Source organism: Stegostoma tigrinum, chromosome 33, assembly GCF_030684315.1.
Source record: "Stegostoma tigrinum isolate sSteTig4 chromosome 33, sSteTig4.hap1, whole genome shotgun sequence".
In the NCBI taxonomy this organism is placed as follows: Eukaryota; Metazoa; Chordata; class Chondrichthyes; order Orectolobiformes; family Stegostomatidae; genus Stegostoma; species Stegostoma tigrinum.
Genome location: NC_081386.1, coordinates 28495824 through 28516787, shown reverse-complemented (window position 1 = coordinate 28516787; position 20964 = coordinate 28495824). Strand labels below are relative to the sequence as shown.

Below are 20964 nucleotides of genomic sequence, written 5' to 3'. Positions count from 1 at the left end.
TCAGGAAAAACCCACCTGTTGATGTCCTTTAGGGAAGGAAACTGTCTCACTGACCTGGTCTGGCCAACAGAAATGGGGAGGGGAAGGGGGGTCTGAAATAAATAGAGAAAGGAAGGGTGAGACTGGGGAAGGTAGGTGGGATAGTGATAGGTGAGTTCAGGTAGGCAGTGTGGGGATTGGTCAGTGAGGTGGGAGGGGTGAACAAATGGGGCAGAAGACACCAACCCTCCTTCCAATGTTATTCTAACAAGTGACATTTTTTTATTTATTCACAGGACGTGAGCATCGTTGGCTGGACCAGCATTAATTGCTCGTTTCTAACTGTTAAGAGTCAACCACATTGCTGTGGGGCTGGAGTCACATGTAGGCCAGAAGGGCATTAGCAAATCAGATGGGGCTTTCCCCCCAAGAATTGATTCCTGGTCACCATTAGACTCTTAATTCCAGATTTTTAAAAGAAATTGAATTCAAATTCGACCATCTGCAATGACAGAATTTGAACCCTGGTCCCCCACATTACCTGAGCCTCTGGATCGATAGTCCAGTGAAAGTACAACTGGGCCATCATATCCACTCAGTCTGCAGTTGTGCAGTAGTCTTTGGTGGAGGATGGACCACAAATAAATATCAGCAGAAAGAGCTGTTGTCTGAGATAACAAGATACAGTTTATTACATCTCAGCACTATTACATCTTGGGGAGGTGATGGTCTAGTGGTGTTATCACTGGGCCGTTAATCTAGAGATCCAGACAATGCTCTGGGGACCCAGGTTCGAATCCTGCCACAGCAAATGTTGGAATTTGAATTCAATAAAATATCTGGAATTAAGAATCTAATGATGGCTGTGAATCCATTGTTGATTGTCAGGAAAAACCCATCTGGTTCACTAATGTCCTATAGGAAAGGAAACTGTCATCCTTACCTGGTCTGGCCTACATGTGATTTCAGATCCACAGCAATGTGGTTGACTCTGGGCAATAAATATTGCAGTAGCAATAAATGCTGCCTAGCCAGTGGCACCCCCATCCTGTTAATGAATAAAGAAATAAAAGTAATTGTATAGTCATTACGTTAGATATATTGACTATTACTCGCAAGAGATAGAGAAAGTACTGTGGCTGTGGCACACTCCAACTGCTGTCTGTCCAATGCTGCACTCTATACGGACAGACAGGAGCAGGTGGAATTTAATGTAGAGAAGTGCAAGATAACTTGTCTTATTCATCACCTGAGTTTCTCTATTTAGAATTCTGAAGTTATCAACAGGTCTGGGTGAACTTTTGGGGTTCTTTGGTGATGCAGCATTAGACCTTGAAGGAATGAAAAATAATTTACAGAATGGTTGTATCATTCAGAGGCACAAAGCCTTGCTTTAACATGTTAGCACCGGTCCGATATTACATTACCTTTATGTCCGTGGTATGCTAGTTATTCTTCACATCTCGGTGCAGATTATATCTTAGTCAAACCACACTCAACTAAATATAGATTTACCTGTTTACATCTAGAGATTTGCAGTTTAATCCTCAGTAAAGACACATTCAGCACCCAGGGAATGCTGTGCTGTCAGAGAGTCAGTACTGAGAGAGAGGACACTTTCAGAGGGTCAGTACTGTGGGAATTCTGCACTGTCTGAGAGTCAGTACTGAGAGAGAGGACACTTTCAGAGGGTCAGTACTGTGGGAATTCTGCACTGTCAGACAGTCAGTACTGAGGGAGAGGACACTTTCAGAGGGTCAGTACTGTGGGAATTCTGCATTGTCAGAGAGTCAGTACTGAGAGAGAGGACACTTTCAGAGGGTCAGTACTGTGGGAATTCTGCACTGTCAGAGAGTCAGTACTGAGAGAGAGGACACTTTCAGAGGGTCAGTACTGTGGGAATTCTGCACTGTCAGAGAGTCAGTACTGAGAGAGAGGACACTTTCAGAGGGTCAGTACTGTGGGAATTCTGCACTGTCAGAGAGTCAGTACTGAGGGAATGCAGTTCTGTAGGATTGTAATTCTGAAGGAATACTGCATTGTCAGAGTGTAGTTCTGAGGGAGCAGTAAATTGACACGGGGCCAGTGCAGAGGGAGTTTTGCACAGTTGGATTTGCTGAGCTACTTCAGCAATTTCTGTTTTTGTTTCTGATTTCCAGTGCCTGCAGTTTAGTTTAAAGGAAAGCGATAGTGATTAACTGATGTTGCAGGGACTAAACAAGGCAGTTAGGTTTTTGTGTAAGATTGTTGGGGTCACGAGAGGAAGGATTATATTTTTACATGGTCAGTCGTAATGAACTCACTGCCTGAGAGAGTAGTGGAAGCAGAGAGGATCAATCAGTTCAAAGGAAAATTAGATGAGCAATTGAGAGGAAATAAATTTGCAGAATTATATGGATGGTGTCGGAAGGGAAAGGACGGTTTTCCAGAGATCTGGTGTGAGCTTGATGGATCAAGTAGACTGTTAGTGCCATAATAGTACGTGACTCTAGCAAAGACTTAGTGGATCAGGAGTGACAGCGGCCGAAGTCTACCCATTCCTTAAAGCTGAGGGGACTTAGAGACTAAAAGCAGTTCTTTGGAAATGACTGATCATGAGCACTTGGACCTGGGATTGTCACAAAGCTAGACTGGGCAATGCTTTGAATAATGTCCAGGTTGGAAATTTCTCCAACAGAAGGTTATTAAAAGCCCACCCACATAAAAAAAGGCCGGGTTTGAAACAAAAGGATTACCAGGCACTGTTTTTGTTGACTTGTATTATTCTTGTCTTTCTGTGAAACTCTCAGCACAAACAGTTTGCAAACTCTCCTATTGTTGCAGCGGGTGCTCTGCGTCCAATAATTAACCAGCCATGTGAGCTTTTTCATTCTCCCTGATAATTATCCTTGGTAACAATCAATGGGGAGATTAGTTACTGAACCATCAGCAATCCAAGCTTCTGCTGTTTGTGACTTTCAGTAAACACTGGTGACTAAGCAAGAATCATCAGCAGAAAATAGATAGAGACACACAGAGGATTAATCACTTGCCAATAACTCCTGCCCTGATTTCTGGCCTGCATTGAGTGTGGCACATGTGGTATAGTACCATTCCAGCTGTCCTGTTACACTGCCAAAGTGGCCATTCTTCATGCACAGAGCTGACTGACAGACTATTCCATCAGATGAGGTACCACAGCCACAGTAGATCTCTTTCTTCTCCAACATCTGTGTCATTGGAAGCAGGCAGGAATAGAAACTGTGGGCTGAATGACCATATCCTGTCCAATTACCTTCTCTTAATTCCTTCCTCACTCCTCCCACTTAACCCAGGAACAGGAGCCAATGGGAATAGCCCAAACAAAGCTCGGTGCAGGCAGGGACATGAGCCTGGGATCTTGCTGATCAATCCCACACTAGAGAGTTACTTACTGAATGTGAAGAGTTTCAGTGCTGTAAAAACGCAGTCCCATCACCTTTCAGGATGGAGTGACACCGAAGCACCCAGCTCTCAGTTAAACGCACGACTATTTGAGCCTGGACGGTGCTGACTGGCTATTTAACTGCAGGAAACATCAGCAAAACATGGCCCTATCCTTGAAAGAAATGGTGCTTGGCCCGAGCCTAAGTCACCAACCGAAATGGTCCTCTTGCACTTTCTTTGAATACATCTACTTCACAGAAGGGTCAGGCAGAGCCATACACATTCTACATGGTTGGGGAAGTGAGTGAGGGGTAATAAAGAAGCAAAAGAACTTTCATAGAACTAAAACGCGTCTGATACTTGGATGCAACCCGAAAGACCACAGCATTGTCAAAGTCTCCAGATTGTGGATAGGATTTTAAATCCCTCTTAAGGGGGTGTCGAAGGAACTATTGTGGCATGTTCTCCGAACAGCCCAGGGTCTGAATTGGATTGCTCTAGTGGCAGAACAGATCAGATCATCATCACTGTGCTGTTCACGGGGGCTTGCCATGCAAAATCAGTTGCTATGCTCCTTACAATTGAAACAGGGACTCCCCCTTCACAAGTGTTACAACTTGCCATGGCCCGTTCAGAGATAATGAAGAGCTCTATGCGAATGCGTGCCTTTTCTTTACTTCTCCAAAGTCTCTTATCCCACCAAATGATGAGGTGCTGTTAACACACAATTTCCTTCTGGAGGATTTTGTTAAGGCTGGAAGATGTTTGGAACACAATTTTGTAAGTATTATCATCGTCGGTGTCCCTCACTGACGACGATGACTCTCTTCCACTCTCAGGGTGAGTCTGTAGGTGCCTGTACAGACTGATGCGGATACTGCAGGCTCTGTTACACTTTGGGCAGAAGGTGGTCACAGGGATGGGTGGGTGGGCATTGGTGTGGCAGTGCGCTTCTTTCACCCGGCTTCCGCTTCTCCCCAACAGCAAGTCTTAAGATACTCGACACCCTCTCGGATGCTCCTCCTCCACCTTGGACAGTCTTGAGAGCCAGTGATTCCCAGGTGTCAGTGGGACCACTGCGCTTCCCCAGTGAGGCCTCGACGGTATCACTGAAGGACTTCCTCTGTCCAGCTGGCACTGGGAATACAGCACCTGCTCGGGGAGACTCTCGTGTTGGTGAAGCGGACGACATACTCAGCCAATCGTAGCCAATTAAGGGAGGTCAGGGTCTCGATGCTGGGGATGTTGGCCTGGTCGAAAATGCTGGCGTTGGTGTGTCTGTGTTCCTTTGGGAATTTGCAGGACCTTGCACAGGTAGCATTGGTGGTACTGTTCCAGCACCTTGAGGTGTCTGCTATAGACAGTCCATGTCTCAGAGGTATATAGGAGAGTGGAACACACCATGGCTCTGTAAACCGTGAGTTGGTATTGAATCTTCATGTTGAACACCCTTTTCATCAGGCGGCTGAAGGCTGTGCTAACACACTGGAGGTGATGTTGGATCTTCTCATCAATAGCTGCTCTGGCCGACTGAAAGATGGGATGGAAGCGAGTCCAGTGGTCAGGTGGGGCAGCCCATGGAGGAATTGATAAATTGGGAATCGATACATTCATCCTGCAAAGAAAACCAAACAAATGTCTCCCTAATACGAGTTGGTGTAAAGTTTTAGTCAATTTGCCTCTTGTTTTGGTATCTTTTACTCTTTAAATAAAGGACAGCATTATTATGATATTGTAAACAAAACAATCTGTCCCTTCCCGAGGAATGGATGCAGCTCATTGCTGCCATCTGCTGTTAAATATTGATCCTCGTCACTGAGTGAGTGAGTGAAAAGGCATAAAAAGCACAAACGCCTTGAAATAAACTTATGGTGTAAATGTTTATTGTTGGGGAAAGAAATTTACATTGGCTGATAATCTATAAGGGGAAAATGATAAATAAAAGTTTAATTACAAAAAGCTACTTACGATCACAGCAAAGTTACTGAAATGTAACTATGTTTACAGTTTTTACTTTTATACATTAATTACATCATTCATAAAATAATTAGGTTTTCATCCTTATAATTTTTTTTTGTACACAGAATCAAGAAAAATACAAGGTGTACCTTGGTGCAAGTAGATTTTTTTTATCCTCAGGAATATTTTTTCGAAAGCAGAGAGGTATATAAAATGCTTGAGAGACATCCTGAGCACGTCCACAATTCAGTTAGTGCATAAATGTTTTCAGTACAAGGCAGACGGGTCTGTAACAAGCAACTTGATATGGCGTGGAGAAACTGGGCACGGTCGTTTGGGATTGGAGGGGGCTGCTGTAAGTGCAGAACCCAGTTTAACTAGCACTGGGTGAGTGGTTGGCGATTCTGTGTCTTTGTCAGCAAGGTTGGTGCCTGCTGGCTTAGGAAAGATCTAGAAGTTTGAAACCCATCGGGTAGACAGCATTCCCGTTATTCTTGGGTTTACATGGAATGTCACTTTTTCTAGGAACGCAATGAGCCTAATGTCAACTCTATAAATGAATAATTTCTGACTAAATTAAAATCTTGCCCACCTTTCATGTCTTCTCAGTGTTTATTAGCCCTTTAGGAACTGGGTGATGGTCCAAGGTTATGGATGGGATTGAGAGGAAGCTGGAGGTTGGCGTGTATCTCCAAAGCTTACGGTATTACAGAGAGCTGCATTCAACACTCAGTAAAAATTAACTCAACAAATGATCTCGAAGGATGTAAAATTCCAAAATGTAATGTTTTCAAAGCTTAAATAAAATCTCATGTGCTTTAAAAATTAAAAATAATTTTAAAATAGCCACATTTAGGGTTAAATTCCTCTGTGCGCTCTCTGTAATATATTCTGTCTATCCCATTTCAACAGTCAGATGCATTGTTGAATGAATACAGATAGGATATAAGTGGGAAGAGGGTAAGATGAGATGTGTCTGCCTTTAGAGAAGATGGATGTAATTATATCTATGGGTACCTGCTTATTAATAGAAAATCTTACCGAGTAAACAAATCCCACTCTTTTTGAATACTATATTCAAACATGGGTATTTCCAGTTTCAGATTTAAATGTGGACATAATGGTCGACACTGTACTCCTGACTGCCGACAGACAAACTAAACCCCTCGGATTTATGACTGTTACAACAGAACACAAGTCGCATGCAACTCTTAAAAAACACTTAAATCTTGTGGGATTGACTAGCACCGATTCCCATCCTCACACCCATTAGAAAATTAACCAGGGACTTGAGTAGTTTTGTTACTTCTCCTCCAAGGTAAGAAACACTACCCAATTTCGTTGGGGTAACCCACTTTTCCAAAGCTCTTGGGAGCTTAACAGCCCATACAGTTCCAGGCAGGACAGTCATCTTTGTTATGCCATGTTGAGCTCCTCTCGTACCATGAGGAGTGCATTTGTTCTCAAAAAGATTCTAAATAGTTCTCTGTATTGGTGGTCAGAGGTGTGACCGCGGTAGAGACTTTACAACGGTCGCAGGTTGGTAATGGAAGGAGGTGAGGTGGGAGGAAGACCACTTGCTGTGCCTCAGTGACACTTGCAGTGAACAGTACAGGGTATGCCCACACTTGAATCTCTGATCAAGCCAAGGTTGAATTGGGCACGATACCCATCATGGTCAGAGGTCCACAATCTAAACCCTGATATGTATGAGGAAGAAATGGTCACTTAGGTGACGAGATATTCAAGGGCCATGAAACCTGGGTCCCACCAAAAGACATTACACTGTCCTGAAAGTGATCAGAAATACCACATTCAAATAATTTTGGTCTTTTTTTTTATAGCCGGGTGCACACAGAGCCCACAAAGGCTCGCTGTCAATGGATTTCCCGAGAGAAACCTTCATTCTCGACATTTCTGGTAAAGTTGGGCTTGTAATGCCATTGGTAATGTATGGACAGCCTCAAAAATGTATCAATGCACATTGCCCTGCTTAAAATAAACACCAATTACCACAGCTATTGCAAAAACCTGAAGGGGAACCCCATACGAAAAGAAAATTTACAAAATTAATAGCAGCTCATAAGATAGTAAAATCAAGTCTGGACCACAGGATATGGTAGAAGCTTGTAAAGCCACGTGCAGTGGTTGTATTCTCCGTGGATTTGGATTCTGCCTTTGGTAAAATGCAGCCCCTTTCTCTTGGGCAGGAGGAAGTCCAAAACATAATGGAAATAGCATCTTACATTAAAACTCAATGCTGTTTCTTTCCCTGACATGTGCATTTGGAATCCACAATATACAGCACAGGCCATGGAATTGTGATTGTCTTCTGATTAAAGCAGTAAGAAAGCTGACAACAGTGTACAGGTTTTTCAAACAAAAACAACAAGTTTGGTTCCTTTAAAGTGCTACACAGCAACAAGCCACAATCAGGAGATGATGCTGCCTTTCAAGCTGACCTTGTCTCATTTGGAGTGGGCCTCAATTTCAAGACAATGACTTTGTGAGGCAATGGTACATTAAGGGTTAAGGAATCAAGTGGAGTTGAGATACAGAGCATCCATGTTCCACCCCAGCAGCCCAGGTTCGATGGGCTGAGTGGCCACCACCCTGTTTCTACATTCCTAACAGGAAAATGGACCATCAATTCCTAACTCCTCCACAAGTCAAAAGTCATCTGAGGTACCAACAGTTACTGCTCAGTGACTCCTCTCCACCTCATCCTGTCCCTGTTTCAGCTGCGCTCTTCCCTTCTTTACTGTAATGGGACCTTGTAGTAAGTTGGAGGTGTTATGAGTAAAAGGTAAATGGGATCATTTTTGTGGTCCCTCTCTCGTTGAACATGGCAAAATATCCCTCTGACTAAACCAAAAGGGACAGCCTCGATCCCTGTAGACGCATGGACTCCCTCGAAATGTTAGCACCAACAAGCCAATGGGTTTGGAGGAAACTGCCCAGTGTCCCTTGATGAGGTGTATCAGAAAACTGTCGGTGTTCAGTGACAATGGGTGAATCTGTGCTCAGTGAGTGAGTGAAGTTAACGGAGTGGAACACTGTCCCACTTTGAGAAACTGGTGTGAACATTCAAGTGAGAGCAAGGTTTGCTTTGATTTACATCCGAAGTACCCCTGTAAAACCCCAGTGCGATGTCTCTCCGTTTTCTCCCTACTGCGCCTGTGACCCCACCCCACCCTCCCCATTGCCCCACCCCACCTTGTGCGTGAGATTTCAAAGTTAGTGCCAAATTACAGATTGTTGTGTGGTGTGGACTGGACTAGTGCTGTCCAAACTCATTCCACATCAGAGGCTTCTCTGCTGACCCAAATATCTTGGAGCCCGTTTCAGTCCAGGCATGAAACTGAACCTAGGTTCCAGGTGAAAGTTTAGTGCCCGATACACTGCGCCAAACTGTGTCTCCTTATCAACACATATGAAGGCCAGCCAAAAGACGACATTATTGATTTTTAAAATTATGAGATGATCGAAATAAAAACAATTACAATATCCAATTAACACTCTAGTAGAATGGAACTTAAAGCAATAGAAAACAAAATCAAGTATAAACCATCGTGCATAATTCCACCTTCGTAGTTTTACAGTTCTTGTTTTTAAAAACATTTTACATTCAGGATTTAATTTTACACCGATATTTGACAATTTTTAACCCCTCAAGATTTAAATATTAACAGGTTTGAAGGAAAAGAAAATCTCAGGGATGAACCTTTCTCTCCCTCAAATGGGAGAAATGCACAAATTAAAAACCATTGCACTTCACTGCAATTGTATTTACAAAATGTAGATTTATGGCGCAGAAAGTTGAAGTGAATCAGCTAGCTGGCAAATTAATCTCTCTTGCCCTGAAATCCTCATATTCTTTCTCATTTCAGTCAGTGGTTTGCGTAGTCACTGGAAGAATAGTTTTGGAGGGGTACGTTTAAAAAAATCCACTTGTCACCAACCAACCAACAAACTCAAAGTCAACGGCCAAGGCCAGCATCAATACAGGAGGGGAGCAGAGCACTGAGACTGGCTCTGGAGAAAAGTGTTTTGATTCAAATACTCGTACAGGGTTGGAACGGTGCAAAATAGAATCATCCATTCGCTGCTTCAATTCCAGAGGCTGATGCTCCCAAAACAACTTGTACTGGAAGGTGGTGCCCGGGAACTGAGGTTCTGGTGACAACACAGCAGTCACCAGTTAGTGGTAGTTGAGGGAAGAAGCTACATTAAAAATTTGCCTCAAGCTCCCTTACCAGAACAGCGCTCGACACAAGTGACAACACAATGCTTTAGAAGGCTGTAATGCTTCAAAAACTATTGAACTTTTGTTTTTCTTCTCTGATTTAATGTGCATCAATTTACAATTGCAGTCAACAAGCTCTTGGCAAAGGTGAGCTTTAGCCAGATTTTTCTCTGCATTGTCCCCGGACACCATTTCTCCATTATTTGTTTTGTTATACAGAGAGAGAGAGATTGATGTACCAACTAAATATATATCTACTTTTATTATTTCAGCATGCAGTCCAAATCCATACCACCATCAGAGAGCAATGGGCAAGGCAGTGTGGATATCACATCTCGTAGACAGCCACACGACTGAGGGCTGTCCCAGTCCTGTCCCTCCCCATCTACCAGCCCCATGTCTCCACACAGTCTGTAAAGCAGGAAAGCTCAGCAGTAGAAAACCTCTTCATTGCCCAGAAGTTCAGCTGCAGGGTGCTTTTTATCTGGTGCTGTTTTATTCAGTGCTGAGCCATCTGCTGTTGGTAGGACATCTGTGAAAATACAGAACAGAAAGAAATACATGTACTCCGTTTATAATAACTGATTTTTAAATCTATATAATTTACTCATACAACGTATTTTTAATATGTATATACAGAATCATAGGATCCCCACTGTGAAGGGTCCCCTCAAGAAAGGGGCCATTCAGCCCATCTAGTCTGCACCAACCCTCCAAAGAGCATCCCACCCAGACTGAGCCCACCCTTAACTCCACATTTAGCATGGCCAATCCACGTAACTTGCACATCTTTGAGCTGAGAGAGGAAACTGGAGCACCCAGAGGAAACCCACACCAACACGGGGAGAATGTGTAAACTCCACACAGTCACCCGAGGGTGGAATCGAACCCGGGCTCCCAGCGCTGTGAGGCAACAGTGCTAACCACTGAGCCACCGTGCTGCTCAATTTATACAGGACATATGTGTGTACACGTCATTCATGTATGGCCCACGTGCACATGAAGGTAAAGAACACCGAGATAGAAAGAAACATAAGAACAATTAAGAATAGGCCATTGATTTTGCTCCATAATCCATTTTGACCATGGCTGATTTCTCTCAGCACTATTTTTCCCCCATGCTATGCCATATCTCTTGATATCTCTAACATTTAGCAATCCGTTGAGTATGTTCATGACAGAGATCAAAGAGAGTATCCAAGACCTCAGGGCTAAAGAATTCCAAACATTTGCCACCCACTGAGTTGAAGATACACATCTTCATTTCAGTCCTAAATTGCATGGTCCTTTTTCTGAGGTTTGCCCCCTGAATCTGCATATTGACATCCCTTTATGCACCCCACTCTCTGCACCTCTACAACCAGGAGAAATGTCCTTCCTGCATCACCCCCATCGAGCCCTGCAGGGAATGCTGTACTTTTCAATGACATAATCTCTTATTCTTCCTCTTCACAATCATACTTCATGAGTCTATCCTGATATCCCAGAAATTAATCTAGTGAACCTCCACTGCACTCTGGTCTATGGCAAATATACCCAGGTATGGGAACCAGAACTGGACACAACATTCCAGGAGCACCCAACCAAAATTCTATACAATTGTTTCAATGTAGGGAATTGCATCAATGTAGCACCTTCAGCAACCTTTCCCCCTCTAGTCAAAAAGTACTGACTCTTACTAAACGGTATGAGCTGAGGCACATAAACGGGGAAGTAAGTACAAGCTTTTTCCTGTACGCTGCCTCTGAGGCTCCCCAGATAATCCTGAAAATTGGTAACTCGTGTACTGTGCTGGCAACAGCCTTCTCAATCCCCAAATCTGATGAAAGATGGGGGGTGAGGCCCAAGAGCCGAAGACCACTCCAGCTAGGACTAGCTGACTCAAACGTTTGAAACAATAAGTGTCCTTGACCCTCAACACATCAAGTGCTAAACCAAGAGCCAGCCTCATAACAGTGAACCTAACACCCTACCACAGATTAACTCCAAATGTTGGCCATAACACACCTGGATTGTACTCGGGTGGCAAGTTCCCAGAGCGGTGACCTTTGCCCTTACGGTGTTTGGACTTCTTCTCCTTTGGTTTTGCGAGCTTGAGCAACCGTGGTGGGAGGGGATTGCTGGTGGAGTTTGTGGTGTTCCACGGTTGACTCGTGAGGTTCTTGGAATTGCTTTGTGCGGAGTCTTTCCAATTCGGGCTGGGAGAAGTCTCCACATCCCTCTTCGTAAGGTGCATGTCCGAATGTTCCTGGTTTACTGAATTACAGCTAGAGGGCTTCGTTGAACTTGGGGTTCCCTCGGTCAAAGTGCCAAATGGTGTCACAACTTCTCGATCTGAAGACTAGGATAGGGGAACGAGAAAGTTAAAAATTACAGAACTTGAAGTGAGGACAACATCTCTGCCCTGCCTAAGATTTTGCTATTCGTGGTTGAAGGTGATAACCCTTTGGCCTGGGAACTGGACACTGGCCAGAAAAATGTACATTGCCCAGATCACTGGACATCCTTTTTCCCGGCTACTTGCCTCATCCTCATGTCTTTTCTCCATCTCAGGTCATACAGCAAGTGTCTGTAGGCTTGAAAAGATCTGATTCTCTTCTCAACTGTATAGGCTGTTCCTCAGGAATAAAGAAAGAGAAGGATGCCATGCAAACCCCTTGAGTCTGTTCAATAATTCAATTAGATCGCGGTTAATCAGGATCTTAATTCCATTTACCTAGTTTGACTCCATAACCCTCAATTCCCCAATCTAATAAAAATGCATCAATATCTGATTTAATGTTTCAATTAACCCTTTGGTTTCCCAAAACCAGCCCCCCCACCATTTATTTGGGCGAGTTTCAAATTTATGAAATGCTTTGTACATCCCCAAACCACCTCCCCTTAACTTTCATGTTATGTTCCCTTGTTCTGAGCTCTCCACTAGGAGGAGAGCCTCTGGAGAGTCTGTGCCTACCCTGTCAGCCATGTTAATCAATGCAGTACAGCAAGTAATTATGAAACTTAGTGGAATGCTGGCATTCATTGTGAACAGAATTGAACACAAAGGAGAGAGGTTACACTTCAGTGATACAGGACACTAGGGAGATCTTATTTAGATTACGATGTACAGTCCTGGTCACCTTAAAGGAAGGATATAATGCAAAGGTTTACTGGGCTATTATCTGGAATGGGTCAGCGGTCTAAAGAGGAAAGGCTGGACAGGCTTTGCGTACCTCACTGGAGTAGAGAATGAGAGGTGACTTGACTGAATCATAAGATCCTGAGAGATATGGATCGGGTAGATGTGGAGTGGGTGTTTCCTGTAGAGAATCTAGAATTAGGTTTAAAATAGCAATGGGAACACTTTCTTTCCTCAGAGAAGGTAGTGGGTCTTTGGAATTCTTTTCCCCCAAAAGGTGGTGAAAGTAGAGTGTTTGAATGCTTTAAGGCTCAAGTGGATAGGTCCTTAGTAAGGGGAGGGTGGGGGGCCAAAAATATTTTGACGCTTTAGTTTTCCTCTTCGAAATGTCTCGGATCATACCAGAATTTCATCAAAGGTTAGTGGTCAATATGTAAAGGTTTCATGTTTGCATTTAAAAAGGAAATGCAACATCATTGTTGAAATTATGCTCTTGCGAGCCTAGTATGTGATTTGGGTCACGGAGTAACAGGGTGCAGGACTGGTGGTAGTGGTGGAAGTTATCTGGAAATGGATTAACAGTTTCACACAAATATCTTGCGCAATATTAAACTGGATGCTTTGAGGAGCTATTTTTCCTACACAGGGATCATAAGACGCAAACAACCTCAGTGAATTACTTTTGCTAATGACTGCTGCTCTCAGCCACAGTAAAGCAATGAAAACAGGAATCAGAGCACAATTGACATGAGGAGGGAAATAGGGCTGGCAGATGTGCCAAGGGGCCAGACCATGGAAGGACGGGTTGGAGGCATGAGTAAGGAGAACTTTGTGTGGGACCGAAGTGGGGTTTTACATCAGTCGATGGCTTGGGCAAGATGGAGATATGGGCATAAAGATGGGGAGCACACTGATGAATTGGAATTTGATAATAGTGAAAACTTGGATAACGGTTTTACTGGGAGTCAGTTAGAGTGGAAACGAATAAGATTACAGAGAGGCAGAAGAATGTGATCTTCTATTATGGATTTAGAATCATATTGAGGTCAGGGTCAGGTAGCTCCTGGGCCTTTGGGTCCACCTAAGTGAGTAGTGGGTGGGCGAGTAGAAATGGACCAATCACACAAACTGTTGTGATTAATCAGAATGTGGAACTTGCAGCCAATAGGGCTGGTTGAGGGGATGAGCACAACTACATTTATGGGGCAGCTGGATGCAAATTAAGAATAAAGGAACAGAAGGACATGTTGATGCAGTGAGATGAAAGAGTGTGGAGGAGATTTGTGAGTCATTAACATCAGCTTAAATCTATTGAGCTGAATGGTCTGCTTCTACGGTCTAAAGAGGAAGAGTTCTTGGTAGCTTCAGTTTTGCTGATATGTGATTGTAGAAATAAGTGAATTGAAGATGGCAGTGAATGGACTACAGCTGACTGCCATTGCTACATCTATGGTAACCGGCCCCGTAACAGGATAAGGTCTCAGCGTGAGGATGCCAGCAACTAGCTGCTGAATGTAAAACATGTTGGGTAGTGCTGGGATTACCAGTCTGCTAGCTCCTTCAATTCCAGCAGACACTGTCACATCTTATTATAGTCCATGAAGCTTGACCTTTGCCAATGTTTGCCCAAGTGAAATGAACTCAGGCTAAATGCAGCAGACCGATGTGTGTGTTGTACCAAATTATGTCGATTTGGAATCTTTTTACATAACTGGAAATTCTCAAAGACAGAATTGTTTGTTTGGATCTTCACACACACCTTTCCCTCACTGGTGCAGTGGGAACCAGCTGAAAGGATTAACAGGGCAGCGATCAATGTGTTTAAACCACATCATGAATGCGCCCTGCCATGGCCAAAAAGCACTGGAGTGGGATTCAAAACCTGAGCCACTGAGCTCCACACACCCAACAAGGGGAAGAGACAGTGGATTGGATATTACATGTCCCCTCTCACGTATCATGGTTCAGGAGACTGTCTGTCCAATGTTTCTCAGATAGCATTACTGAGTGAAGCTTGTACCTGTGAACTGAGGGAGTCCGAGTGCGTCAGGCGGCTCTGTCTTTGATGAGTGATCAGCTCTTCCATCCTCTTCAGCTGCTCTTTCTCCTTGTCGAGCTGCTTCTGCGCAGCCCTCAGTCTCTCCAGGTCCTGCTGATACTCCTCCTTCCTCAGCTGGAGCTCCTCTCTCTGCTTCTCCATTTCCTTCTGTAACCGTGCTGTCTCAGCATCGTGCTGCGACACCTTGGACTCCCGCTCAGTCAGATCCTTTTCCCTCATCTCCCACTCCCGTTCCCATTTCTTCTTCTCCTCCAGGTGCTGTGCCTGCTGCCGCTTCAGGTTGGCCAGCTCCTGACGGTGTTTCTCCAAACTTCGCTGCTTCTCCTGCTCAATCAGGGAGCTGGGCCGTAAGGATGACCGTGTTAGGCGCTCACTCCTCTCACTCGACGCTTGCTTCTGGTCCTCAACGAAGGAATCTTGTTGCACCACGACTGCCTGTTGAGGGCCAAAGGCAAAGTGATTATTAAAGGCAGCAAACATCAGAAACTGTCTGAAGGGGTTGTGGCCTGCAGAGCTGGAGCACCACGGCCAACAAAATCGCCCTTTGAGAATGGGAGGGGGTAAAATATGTAACAACAATCACGCACGTTTGGTGAATTTTGGAGGAAATACTGCCCCAGTTGGGCCTAAGCTGTGTTTCACAGGAATCATTTCAAATCCAGCCATTACACAGTTTTCGTCCATTTGCTGTTCCTAGTTTGGAAAAACTGAGTAGCTTGCCAGGCACAGTGCCCCAGGGGTTATAGCACTGCTGACTCATAACTCCAGAGACATAGGTTCAATTCCAGGCTCAGGCAACAGTGTGGAGTTTGACCATGTGTACCTGGGTTTCCTCTGGATACTGTGGTTTCCTCCCGCAGCCCAAAGATGTGCAGGCTAGGTGGAATAGCCATGGGAAAAGCAGCATTATGGGCAGGGTGTGTGGGTCTGGTGGGATGCTCTTTAGAGAGTCGGTGCAGATTTGATGGGCCAAATGGCCTCTGCCTTCACTCTTTTATCTTCAGTCATTAACAGTATGAGGGCATTGCTGGCCAGGCTGTATTTATTGTCCAGAGGGCAGTTTAGACTCAACCACATCGCTGTGGGTCTGGAGTCACATGTAGGACAGGTCAGGTAAGGATGACAGTTTCCTTCCCTAAAGGCCATGAGGGAACCAGATGGGTTTCTTTTGACAATTGACAGTGGATTCATGGTCATCATTTGATTCTTAATTCCAGATTTTTTTTATTGAATTCAAATTTCACCATCTGCCATGACAGCACTTGGACCCATTATCTGGGTGTCTGGATTAACAGTAATTAATCTAGGCCATTGCCTAGGATTGGCAAGAGTCAATGACATGGTTATGGGTTTGGCTCAAATCAGCCGGGCCAGGCAAGGACTGCAGATTTCCTCTCCTAAAAGGGCATTCATGATGCCAATGGGGATTTGTAAAAAATCAGTAAATTCACAGTCATTTTTTCCTGGTAGCATGGGGCTTGGTCCCTCTCTGGATTTCACTAAAATAAGGAGTTGATTTGCCTCTACGCTAGGTATATCAAAGTCAAGCCCAACACCAGAATGGATGACGGTGCATTGCCTGCTGACACGCTAGTACAGGAAGTCAGTGCTGTTGGGGCCACTGAGTGCCCACACTGCGATGGAACTGGAAGTGGTATAGCCATAGTGTCTATCTCTCCTTCAAGCCTCTGCTGCTTGTTTCCTGTAGTCCCCTCCTTGTCCTATGGTGAACAGCACACTTCAGTTGTTTCGTCAGTAGTTTAATAACTTTAGATCTTACCCCTAGGAGTCCAATTGAAATCAAATCACACGCATTGCTTGTGTCAGAAACATTACCTTTTAAAGGCAGGACCTGCATGTGTAGTGAGAATGCCCCCTGCAGGGGGCACTGGATGGAAATAATGATAGACTGATGAAGAGACCCTGCTAATTTGAAGTTGGACGACAGAGGGCACTGTCAGAACACAAGCGAGATCCAGACTGAGTAAAGCCTGACCTTGTCTTCTTTCAACTGCAGGTCACTTTCTCTGAAAAAGTTCTTCCATGTTTCCTGGGGAATGACCAACTCACCCCTTATTCATTTCATTAAGCACTGAGCAATCTCCCTTGCCAGTTCAATGGGCAAATGCATCACCTCATACAGTGCTGGAATTATATGCCAGTAAAAACCCTACTTTGATTCTAATCTGCAGCTAGGGAACTGTACTGTTGGTCTCGGTGCCCCCAGGTCAGGGAGGAGTGGGTAACATTTGGGATTGGGCTAGGAAGTGACAAGAAACATTTGTGGCACACACATGCGAGGTTATAGCCATCACCAACAAGGGAGAATCTAACTATTACCACATGGCATGTGACCACATGACCATCAATGAAGCCTCCACAATCAGCATCTTCTGGGGGTTGTCATTGACCAGGAATGTAACTGGACCAAAGAACAAAGAACAAAGAAAATTACAGCACAGGAACAGGCCCTTCGGCCCTCCAAGCCTGCGCCAATCAAGATCCTCTGTCTAACCTGTCATCTATTTTCTAAGGGTCTGTGTCCATTTGCTCCCTGCCCATCCATGTACCTGTCCAGATATATCTTAAAAGACGCTTACTTGTCTGCGTCTACCACCTCCACTGGCAACGCGTTCCAGGCACTCATCACCCTCTGCGTAAAGAACTTCCCACACACATCTCCCTTAAACTTTCCTCCTCTCACTTTGAACTCACGACCCCTAGTAATTAAGTCCCCCACTCTGGGAAAAAGCTTCTTGCTATCCACCCTGTCTATCCTCCTCATGATTTTGTAGACCTCAATCAGGTCCCCCCTCAATCTCCATCTTTCTCATGAAAATAATCCTAATCTACTCAACCTCTCTTCATAGCTAGCACCCTCCATACCAGGCAATATCCTGGTGAACCTCCTCTGCACCCTCTCCAAAGCATCCACATCCTTTTGGTAAAGTGGCGACCAGAACTGTATGCAGTACTCTAAATGTGGCCGAACCAAAGTTTTATACAACTGTAACATGACCTGCCAACTCTTGTTCTCAATACCCCGTCCGATGAAGGAAAGCATGCCATATGCCTTCTTGACCACCCTATTAATCAGTGTTGCCACCTTCAGGGAACAATGGACCTGAACACCCAGATTACTCTGTTCATCAATTTTCCCTAGGACTTTTCCATTTACTGTATAGTTCGCCCTTGAATTTGATCTTCCAAAATGCATCACCTCGCATTTGCCCGGATTGAACTCCATCTGCCATTTATCTGCCCAACTCTCCAGTCTATCTATATTCTGCTGTAATCTCTGACAGTCACCTTCACTATCTGCTACTCCACCAATCTCGGTGTCATCTGCAAACTTGCTGATCAGACCATCTATACTTTCCTCAAAATCATTTATATACATCACAAACAACAGTGGTCCCAGCACAGATCACTGAGGAACACCACTGGTCAATACCAGCTATATTATATATATATATCTATCTACAATACTATATCTATAAAACGAGGCCAAGTAGATGACAAAGCCAACATCTACCATGTCACCTGGTACCATGCCCCTGTTGCCCAAACCTAGTTGCCCCTTGAGAAGGTGGTGCTGAGCTGCCTTCTTAAACCGCTGCAGTCCATGTGCTGTAAATAGACCCACAATACTCTTAGGGATGGAATTCCAGGATTTTGATCCAGCAACTTGAAGGAATGATGATCCTTGATAGACAAGGTGAAAGTCAGCATTGTGATGAAATACTCCCCACTTGTCTGGATGAATGCAAATCCCATAACCCACAGTACAGGATGTTAGACGACAATTAGGATAAATTGATCGCAGCCCATCACTACCTTAAGCACTGACACCTTCCACCACTGGTTCAGTGAACCACAAGATGCAATGCAGCAGATCACTAAGGCCTCTTCCTCAGCACTGTCCAAACCCATGAACACTTCTATCCTGAAGGACAAGGACAGTTGATCCATCAAAAATCCACCACCTACAAGTTCCCTCCCATGTCACTCACCATCCTGGCTTGGAAATATATCGCCGTTCCTTCACTGTTGTTGGGTCAAAATTCTGGAATTCCTTCCCTAACAGCAGCAGTTCAAGAAGACAGGTCACTACCACCTTCTCAAGGGCAACTAGGTGTAGGTAACAAGATGGCTTGTATGTGGAATGAACTACCAGAGGAAGTGGTAGATGCAGGTACAATTACAGCATCTAAAAGGCATTTGGATAAGTTTGTGAATAGGAAAGGCTTGGAGAGGTATAGGCCAAATGCAGGCTAGTAGGACTAGTTTAGTTTGGGAAACTTGGTCAGTATAGACTGGTTGGACCGAAGGGTCTGTTTCTGTGCTGTATGACTATAACTGCCTAGGAACAGGTGGAAGACAACAAAGGGACAAATGCACATTGTGTTGTGTGGCCTCTGCTATCGTACCCAGTTAGTTGCGGGAGCTTTAGAAATGACTATTAAAAGGGGATAAACATGAAAGACAAACCTGTAATCCAAGCAGCAACTGCTGCAGACTCAGCACCTTCTGAAGCACATACTGTAACAGAAACGCATCATGTAAGATGAAGCAGGAACAAGAAGTTTTAAAATCAATGCCCTTCCCTCAGACATGAACATTGAACCCAGAATGAGCAGCATCTTCAGTGCGCAGACACAGAGGGCACGTGTGCGCGCAGACAGCGTGCGTGCATGTGTGTGCATAGACAGAGGCTGTGCGCATGTGTGTGCAGACACAGAGTGTGTGTGCACGTGTGTGTGTGTATGCATGTGTATTGAGAGGGTATTTTCCCATCATACTGCACATCTACAAAACCTGGCTTCAAAATCAGAATCAAATACAGTGTTTCCAGACCTTTTTCCATTATGAATCCAATTTCAGGATTACTAAAAGTGACTGTCACCCCCTCAATGAGAATCGTAGGATGAGAGGGGCCCTGTCTCCCAGAACAGCTGTTGTAACTCTGAAGGGCCATGCAGCCTCAGAATCTACTTCCTACTAGGTTCCCAAACCCTGCTTTGGGGGGCACGCTCCCAGTTAATCAAGATTCGGCAATATAGTTGACCAAAAAGGCCTTGAATATTTTATCCCTTTCAGCCCCTGAACTACACTGGTTGGGATCAGAGGTCAGATTAACTGAGCCATCTCCCATCTAATCCAAATAAAACCCTTTTCTCAACTTAATATGATTTTCAAATAAAAACCCACAAGTAGCTTTAAAGTTTAAAAAAAATGCTCCGATTTGCCATTCACGAGCTTCTTCCTGGTTATTTACACAAGTTCCTGTAAAACTGATGCTGCAGCCCTTGGAAACTCAATGCAACAGCCCTGCTATAATCCTTTGGGTTCTCCGCAGTTTGCTTGCATGTTGGTTCTAGATCTCAGCTTGGACATGAAGATCAGCTCTGTGGAAAATCTCCCACATCCCACTCATACCAATATGCAAAGCAACAAGCAAAGACTGTAAACCAGAGTAGGAAAAAGAAAGACTAAAAATAGCTTTCATTTCATGATCAACAGTCATCTGCAAAGCCAACTTTATCCAGAGGCTGGGGGTAAAGTTCACAAGGAAGTAAAGATGATGATTTCAGTTTTACAGAAATAGTGAGTTCATACTTGGTCTTCTGCTTTAGGTATTGAGGCACCATTAACATTAAGCAAACCTCAGTTGAACAATTTCATTTCATTTTGTTGGTGAGGATGGGTTTGCATTAGATCAGTGACATTAAACCAGCATGCTGTAAGAAGTGACTGAAATTTTGTACAAAAAGGTCATTAAAATCAGTGCAACACAAACATTCTTCCGTCTTAAACAATATTCAATCCAATTAAAATCATAACTCAAAACTGCAGTAGTTGCAGTATTTTGTTCAGGCAATCTAAAACAATGTATTTAGTCCTTCCACAGCTTGTCATCTGCACTATGTTGCAAACCTCTCCAGTAACATAGTAAATGCAAGTAAATGTGACATTTATGAGCAATTAATTCAGCTGGTAAGAGTGGGCAGGGGGTGGGGGAAACTTTCTGTCTCATTGAAATGTGTCATACTACTGAAAAGATTGGGAACCATCGAATTAGATGGCATCCAGATTTTTCAACTGCATAGAGAGCAGTTCATTCAGTTGAATCATTGGCGGATAGTTGGTGATTGTGGGATTCAGGACGCCAACTTTACCCAGAGAATACCCAGG

General features: G+C 44.2%; 1 protein-coding gene across 1 annotated transcript in view; it reads right to left on the bottom strand.

Moving 5' to 3' along the window:
- Positions 1-5262: 5262 nt before the first annotated feature.
- LOC125467172 (A-kinase anchor protein 13-like) overlaps positions 5263-20964 on the bottom strand; it is a 335592-nt gene continuing 319890 nt past the window's right edge. Inside the window, exons 36-39 of the mRNA XM_048562633.2 lie at positions 19261-19311; positions 14731-15204; positions 11597-11930; positions 5263-10121 (exon numbers count right to left, since the gene is read on the bottom strand). Coding sequence (XP_048418590.2) covers positions 10018-10121; positions 11597-11930; positions 14731-15204; positions 19261-19311 — 963 coding nt within the window. The 3' untranslated portion in view covers positions 5263-10017. The remainder of the gene's footprint in view (positions 10122-11596; positions 11931-14730; positions 15205-19260; positions 19312-20964) is intronic.